Source organism: Myxocyprinus asiaticus, chromosome 2, assembly GCF_019703515.2.
Source record: "Myxocyprinus asiaticus isolate MX2 ecotype Aquarium Trade chromosome 2, UBuf_Myxa_2, whole genome shotgun sequence".
Lineage (NCBI taxonomy): Eukaryota > Metazoa > Chordata > Actinopteri > Cypriniformes > Catostomidae > Myxocyprinus > Myxocyprinus asiaticus.
Window position 1 is genome coordinate 30345408 of NC_059345.1, and position 8286 is coordinate 30353693.

At 37.3% G+C, this 8286-nt stretch overlaps 1 protein-coding gene across 2 annotated transcripts in view; it reads right to left on the reverse strand.

The window, feature by feature from the left end:
• znf710b (zinc finger protein 710b) overlaps window positions 1–5739 on the reverse strand; it is a 29258-nt gene extending 23519 nt beyond the window's left edge. Inside the window, exons 1-2 of one of the 2 annotated variants that reach the window (XM_051644317.1) lie at window positions 5615–5738; window positions 1135–1167 (exon numbers count right to left, since the gene is read on the reverse strand). In XM_051644317.1, coding sequence (XP_051500277.1) covers window positions 1135–1140 — 6 coding nt within the window. In that variant the 5' untranslated portion in view covers window positions 1141–1167; window positions 5615–5738. Of the gene's footprint in view, window positions 1–1134; window positions 1168–5614 lie in introns of both variants that reach the window. The other variant, XM_051644325.1, reaches the window with a different exon arrangement.
• Window positions 5740–8286: the final 2547 nt, after the last annotated feature.

Below are 8286 nucleotides of genomic sequence, written 5' to 3' on the forward strand. Positions count from 1 at the left end.
AAAGGTATGTTGTTTTCATGAAGCCAGATCACATATTTGTAGCAGACATGTGTCAAATTAATATGAAAAAAGAAAAATACTTTAAACCTCAAGTGCATTTACAAAAACTTAAGGAAACCAAAAAGTGTAAGTTTGTGCCCCACTCTCTTTTAAAAAGTATTTTTATTTGCAGTAGAACATGGGCAAAACATTACCAAAATTTGGTCAAAATTAGTGTTTATCATATCACAGTTCTAATTGCAATATTTTTCAAAATAATCACAATATGACTTTTTGTCCAAATCTGGCAGCCCTAGTGAGTGCAATTCATCTGTTGCATTTTCGCACTAAAATTAAACATTTAGTCAACTGACGATTAGTTATAGGGTTTGGGTGTAGGGTTAATAAAATATGCTGTTTTACATGTTGTGATCACTATTACATATACAACTAAAAATAACCCACTTTTGGCACCACTCTGTGGACACTTCCAGATCTGGCCACTGGGTGAATCGAATTTCACAAAGCACAGACCAATTTCAGAAGCAAAACATTCCCCCTACTATTTGCGAATTTACAGAGTGAACAATGGACATATGTTGAGCAAAAATGACAAAATATGTTCCAGTGCTTGGCACAAACATTTGAACACAACCCCTATGAAAGCTTTTTTCAGAACAAAAGTGTTCTTGAAACTGTATCCAGGTGATAGGTCATTCTGAATTTTCAGTAGAGAATGTATTGAAAAAATCCTGATTTCATAGTTAGTTTCCATAGGCCGCACTGAAATTAGGATAATCAATGCACTCTCTACCCTATAGGGTGCTGGCAGTGACAATGAGTGATCTGTGCTATAAGGTCACAGGTTCTTACCCAGAAACTGTGAGCTATTGAGATCACAATCTTGTGCCATTACATTTGTAGTTGTACCCTTGAGAAAAACACTTAACCTCACCTCAGGTTGCTCCAGGGTACCTGTCAGTTGGTGTCTTGTAAATAACTGTTTGTTAATCGTTTGAAAGCACTGCCAAAGGACAATTAAATAATTCAACTAAAACAAGAACAGACTCTGTAACAGTAATTGCTGGCAAGTCTATCCTAGAGAGCTTAAAGAAACAGTTCACCCAAAAATGAAAATTGTCATAATGTACTCACCTTCATGTTGTTCCAAATCCGTATGAATTTCTTCTGCAGAACACAAAATAATATATTTAAAAAATATCGTGATCGCCAATTTCCATACAACAGCAGTTGTTAGTGAGTCACTTTACAGCTTAAACAATTACCCAAAAGTGTCATAAAAGTAGTTCATAGTTGGATTTCCATTGCACTCACCTGAAGCTTACACAGAAACCAATACTGCAGCATTAGGGTAATGCACATATATAAACTCTGAGACTACATGAAAAAAGCTATCACATTGTTATCATTTCAGATGTTTTTATTCAGAAAACAAGTGGTGAAACGTGGCTTTGTATAAAATGCGCTCTGCCCACGTTTAGACATTTTACACACATACCGTAAGATAAGCTTCAGAGTTTCTTGTACTGCTTCGCATTTCCTTTTCTCCATAAAACAGATCCTTATTTTAAGGTTGCACAATATACTGGTACTAACAAAATATTGCGATACCAAAAAATTTTTAAACGGTGGGTAAGAAACAGATCAATATAAGTTCTTTTTTTCTATAAATTCTCTTCCCTGCCCACTAGGTGGCGATATGCCCGACAAATATGAATCGCAAAAAACAAAAGAAGAAAGTAAACACGGAGATTGATAGTAAAAATTTATCTGTTTCTCACCCACACCTATCATTTCTGAATATATAGATTTAACCACTGGAGTCGTATGGATTACTTTTATACCGCCTTTATCTGTTTTTGGAGCTTCAAAATGTTGATACCCATTCACTTGCATTCTGAGGACCTACAGAGCTGATATATTCTTCTAAAAATCTTTGTTTATGTTCAGCAGAAGAAAGAAAGTCATACACATCTGGTATGGCATGAAGGTATGTAAATGATGAATTTTCATTTTGGTGTGAACTATCTCTTTATAAGGTTTTCAGAATACAGCACAATTATATCATGTAGCTGGATTAATACCCAGATTCACTGGACTATGCTTCCAATAACACCTTGGTTAATCAAGCCTAATGCTGTGCTATACAGACATCCCATGATAAGTTCACATTAGAATGAGACAAGATATCATACCGATATCTTAAAAAGTTGTTACATATGGGAAGGAATTTAAGAAGTCATAATGATTAGAGCCAAGTCAAGTTTAAACTGCATCTAGGTATATTATTTGTCAGCTAATGAAGTGCACAATTAAATCTGATCTACAAATAGTGTCCATTATTCTTATAAGAAATGCACCACATTTGTTATACATACATTGCATACATTTGCATCAGTAATACAGAGAGCGAAGTATTAAATTAAAAGAAAAGTTCACCCCAACATGATAATTCTCTCAGCATTTACTCACCCTTATGCCATCTCAAACTCGTATGACTTTCTTTCCTCTGCAGAACACAAACAAATATATGTTGATGGAGATATGATGTGAATATATCCACACACTGCAGGTCAAAGGGGTTCAAATTTTGAAGCTCTAAAAAGGACACTATGGCAGAATAAATGTAATTCATATGACATACGAACTGTAGATTTATCCATGTCATCTGAAGCAATAAGATTGGTTTTGGGAGAGAAACAGACCGACATGTAACTCTTGAAGAATTGATTGGGTGAACTATTCCTTTAAGCAAGCGGAACAATAAGCAGGACCTGAACTAGCATCCATCCCAGTCAAAGCACCTCCAGTAGATCTAAGTTTATACAAGCTGGACTGTCAGATTTGTGAAAGATAGAATGGAGATAAAGACCACCAAAACCATTCTGATTCTCTTCATCATCTACAGATACCTGATAAGGAAACCAAATTGTTACACAAAAACTGATTATGTTATTGGAAAGTCCATGGTAAAGAGGAAAGGGCTCACGGATTCTACAGCATGGAAAGCTCATTTGGTAAATAGTTAATGGTTCACAGATCATAACTGACACCCCACATCAAGCTTGTCTTAATCAGTTTCAGAGGTAAAATATTATATTGCCTAAATGTAATTCCACAGGTTTGAAAATTCAGGTGGCACAATGCTTTGGACTACTTCACTGCAAATAAATGTATATTAGAGTACAGTATGGCCTTTTGTTACCATCTAGAGGTGACCTCAGCCACCTGAAAAAAATAATAAACATCGCTGCACTGGTAATCTTTACTAGGCCTGAATTTATGACAGATCCAAACAACAATTTGTGATTGATAATGTGCATTGAAATGTGCAAATCCAAATAATTTCAGAACTATCCCTGATAGCACACCCACATCACACAGACGTCTATTTGATGTGTTTGTTTACATCTGGAAGATGTATTTTTTACATTGTTTGCTCATCTGCAATACGTCAATAAGATGTTCTTGAGACATTATTTTGAATGTTTGTAAATCTGATCTTTTTAAGATGTTTAGCAGATATTAATAAGAATGCGATGCTTTCCGGATGAAAAGATCTAAAACAGACATCTCGGAGATGTACATGTGCTTACTGGAATGTTTTAAAATACACAATGATTCACATCTTGGCTAACCTTCCCTGATAGCACACGTACATCACCCAGACGTCTATATCAAGTGTCTGGAAGACATACTTTTCTGTGTTTGCTAGGGCTGGTTAAAATATAGATTTTCCGATGCATCGCGATCTGCATTTGAACGATCTTGATTCTTAAATCCCAAGATCGATCTTTCAATCTATGTGACAACCCTGTACAATGCAAGTAAATCACTCGCGTGTGCAACCAAATCTCACACTATGTGACTAAAAATGTCTATGATTAGCCACTGGCTAGTAAATGTTCAGATTTCACTCACCAGTGATTGAATAGTATACTGGAGAAATTATTAGCAGCAAGATATTGTCACTGCGTGTTGAGAGTAAAAGTTTGGTTTAGCTAACACATTCTGTGTCCAAAGACGAGCTCCACAGATCCATATGTCATTGAATGTCTCTTTTAATACCCTTTCTGTTCTTTACAGTCAGTTGTTGATTAAAAACAACAAAAAAGTAACATTTAATTCTAATCACACATGGATGCACTAAAGAAACCACACACGTCTTCTCTGGTTATATGCGCTTACTGGGTGATGCCGCTAGTCTTGAAGAGACAGTACCAATTAAGCATGCAATTTCAAGACATTAGCTGATGGAATAGACTGAATTTGAACATTTTTCAAAAGCTAAAATGTGACCAATTTGATGAAAAACTAATGATAAAATATAACTTGTCAAATTTATATTTTCAAAACGTACCTAGAAGGGTTGCCTTGAAGGTTCCATCATAATTAAGAGCATTAGCTGAGAGAGAATTTATTTTATAAGTAAGCGAAATTGACATTGTAACAGAAATGTACCCATATGAATCGAGATCAGAATCGAATCGGGAAATCTGTATCAATCCCCAGCCCTATTGTTTGCTCATCAACGTGTGTCAATAAGACATTCAGCAGATGTCTTTCAAGCATTTATGATTTAGAATGTTTGTAAATCTGACCTTTTTAAAATGTTTAGCAGATATTAATTAGAATGTGATGCTTTCCATATGAAAAGATCTAAAACAGACATCTGAGATGTACATGTGCTATCTGGGTAGAGAGAACCTAAGCAGACATCTGTACATGTCCTGCAATCCTTTGCCCTTACTGCCACATTCCAAACGACCTGCTGCAAACTGCTGACAATAAACAATCATTCATGTTCCTGAGTCCAATAAATCAACTAATATTCCGACAACATAGGGTCAGACTCTCAATATCATGCTTTTAACAAGGAGAACTTATGAGAAGTAATGCAGAAGAGTAAACAGATCCTGATATCATTTCAGCACACAGGACAGCTGACCCGACGACGTGTGACAGTCTTGCACCTGACACAAACAAATCACAGTAAATGTTTAATATACTCCAGTCGATCTCCAATCTTACTGTAACGAGAACCTTGAACTACACCACACGAATCCCACAAAAACTAACTAGCCAGCAAGCTTCATGTTAAAACTTCGCCACGTTTTGTAACATCAACAACTACATCTGGTCCTTGTCAACAAGCGGACAACTTCAGAGAGAGAAACTTTGATCGAGACTGTATTGAGATGGGCCTGTCTGTCTTTAAGTTCTGCTACCGGTCATGCAGTGAGGTTAGGCACGCTGGAGGGAGGAGAGGGCGAGTGTGGCCTGCTCTATTCGTTTATGCGGCTCTCTCTCACTCACTCCCTCCATTACCCTCCCGACGCCATCTGTTTGTGCCACGAGAGAATGTGGAAGTAAAGAGAAAAGGCGACATTTTGGCTATGTAAAATGGCCCAGATACTGAATGTCTCCTTCGGAAATACGAGCGCAAATCGTAATGTAGATGTCAGATGAAAAGCGGAAATGTAAATATCAGCATCCAGTTGTAAAGAAATCGGTGAGTTTCGCTGGGATAGACAGTGGGACATCGGGGGTTTTTTTCTATTCGTTTCGTTTTTCCTTTCTATGGCAATAATGAACGGACCGTTGTTTGACTTACCACGCTCCAAAAATTGGGTGTATACGTAGAAAACACTTTGGACGGCTTGAATGTCGCTTTCTATTTTGAATTGTTGCTGGGTCTCTGGTTCTCTGTGTTCGGCAGGAAGGAAGGAAGAAGGGAATGAGAGAAAGAGTGACGTGAACGAATAAACAGCCCGGGCTCCTCCTCGCAGTCAGAAGTAAAAGATGAAGTCTGTGGCCACAATAATACATGCCTGTTTCCTTTGGATTTGGTGTAAATATTTGCAACACAAGCAATGCTATTCGTTAAAAAATATGACAGGATTTGCTAAGTTTGATCTAATGAAGTGACATGCATTTCAGAGCACAGGATTTATATATTTTAATTATAAAACAGTATTTGCATTTAGCATCTGTATTCAACGCGCAATGTAGTTTTGGAGAATGTATATAAATTACACAAATAATGGACGTTAGAGGACGCTATTGTTTCACTAGTTTTATGTATACATATCAGGCGCAACCTGGGTAGTTTCTTTCACTTACAGAAGAGGTCGCCCTGTCGTTATCTATCAGTTTGGAAAGAAGTCCATGAGGTCAGTTCAGGCCAAAATGTTGGGGATTTGATTTCCTTTCGCGCGAGTAAATTACAGTGCATGTGTAACGTAAATGAGCAATACAGATCTAATTATTTTCAGACACAGGTGGTCTTTGGGATGTTCTTTGAGATAGTGCACCAGACTGGGTTGGTCTGGTCTAATTTTCATTTCACATGGCGTAGATTGCTCCTCCCATATCTCCCTTTTAAGAGAGAGAGATAAGGGTGTTTATTATAGGTATAGAGAATTATATATATAAAGGAAATTCTAAAAAATGTTATTCTGTAATTGCACATTTGTAGTGGCCATGAGACACACTTTTTGGGCGATTTTACATTTCATTGTCCGCCATGGCTCTTTATGTGTAGCTGGGAATATGTGCCACTAAATAAAAACAAATCAAAATGGAATTTTTTTTTATTATTATTAAATTGAACAATCAGAAAACTATACAGTAAATAATTGGCAGGACTGCTTATGGTAACAATTACCCTATCAGAGGTATAAGGCTTCACATTACCCATTAGTCTTGGCAAAATTGTTCAAGTTCCATCCAGTTAAAAAGAGAGAGTGTGAGAACATCTTTTTTAAAGTCATTCCATAGATGCGCCATTGCACTTGAGGTCTAACCTTTGACTGAACAATCCTTTTGGACATTAACCTTTTTATTTTTGATAGTAAGGCTCTCCCTGTATTGTTTAGGGTTATTGGCCCATTGAGAGGTGAATTCCATGCCCCAGTACAGTTTCAGATTGCTGCACATTTTTCTGCATGATTTTTCTGTATTTAGTTCTATCCATTTCCCTCTATTTTAATGAGTTCTTGATTTCTCTTTTTATCTGCTGAGGCACACAGATGTTAGGGTTAGAATTTGGTACAAACAGCATGAATCCATGGACCCAACCTGTCTTGTGTCAACAGTCCATGCTAGTGGCGGTGGTGTTATGGTGTGGGGAATGTTTTCTTGGCACACTTTGGGCCCGTTAATACCAATAAATCATTGCTTGAATGCCACAGGCTATTTGAGGATTGTTGCTGACCATGGGCATCCCTTCATGGCCACAATTTACCCATCTTCTGATAGTTACTTCCAACATGATAATGCACCATGTCCCAAAGCAAAAGTCATCTCAATCTGGTTTCATGAACATGACAGTGAGTTCACTGTTTTTAAGTGGCCTTCCCAATCACCAGATCTGAATCCAATAGAACATCTTTGGGATGTCTATTTACTATTACATGTACTCATTGTACATGTAATAGTAAATTACATGTTACAAATTTGGGCAGAAAATTACAAACAGAATGTTAGGCTCAATCACCATTCATTATATGGAAGAAAAGAAAAGAAATAATAAATGATGCTAACATTTGTCCTAAGATCTCCTTTTGTGTTCCACAGAAGATAGAAAGTAATTTGTGTTTAAGAAGGGACGATGATTTTCCAGGGGTGGTGGCGGGAGGTATGGCGCATAAGCTTTTGCTTTACACTGATGATATTTTATTATTCGTCTCCGACCACACTAGATCTATGCCTTGCCTCCACAGAATTATTCATTCCTTTTCTAAGTTTTCAGACTTACAGAGTCATTTGGTCTAAATCTGGAGCTTTGGCTCTGACAGCGTACTGCCCAGTAACAGCTTTTCAGCCGGGCGCCTTTCAATGGCCCAAACAGGGCATTAAGTATTTGGGCATTTTATTCCCAGCAAATTTGTCTGATTTAGTCAAAGTTAATTTTGACCCCTTAATAAAAAGGTTTTCGAGCGATGTGGACAGGTGGGCTTCAGTACATTTATCTATGATTGGGAAGTTTAATGTTATTAAAATGAATTGTATTCCAAAATTTAACTACCTGTTACAATCTCTCCCTGTAGATGTCCCCCTCTCTTATTTCAAGCAGTTTGATAGCATAGCGAAGTCCTTCATTTGGATTGGTAAATGTCCCGGATTACATTTCAGTAAGCTGCATAGGCCGATTGACAAAGGTGGGCTAGGCCTACCCAAGAATTTGTTTTATTATTATGCATTCGGTCTCAGACATTTGGCTCATTGGTCTCTTCCACCTGAGAGAGCCCCTCCCTGGTTTTGTATTGAACAGGAAGTCCTGGC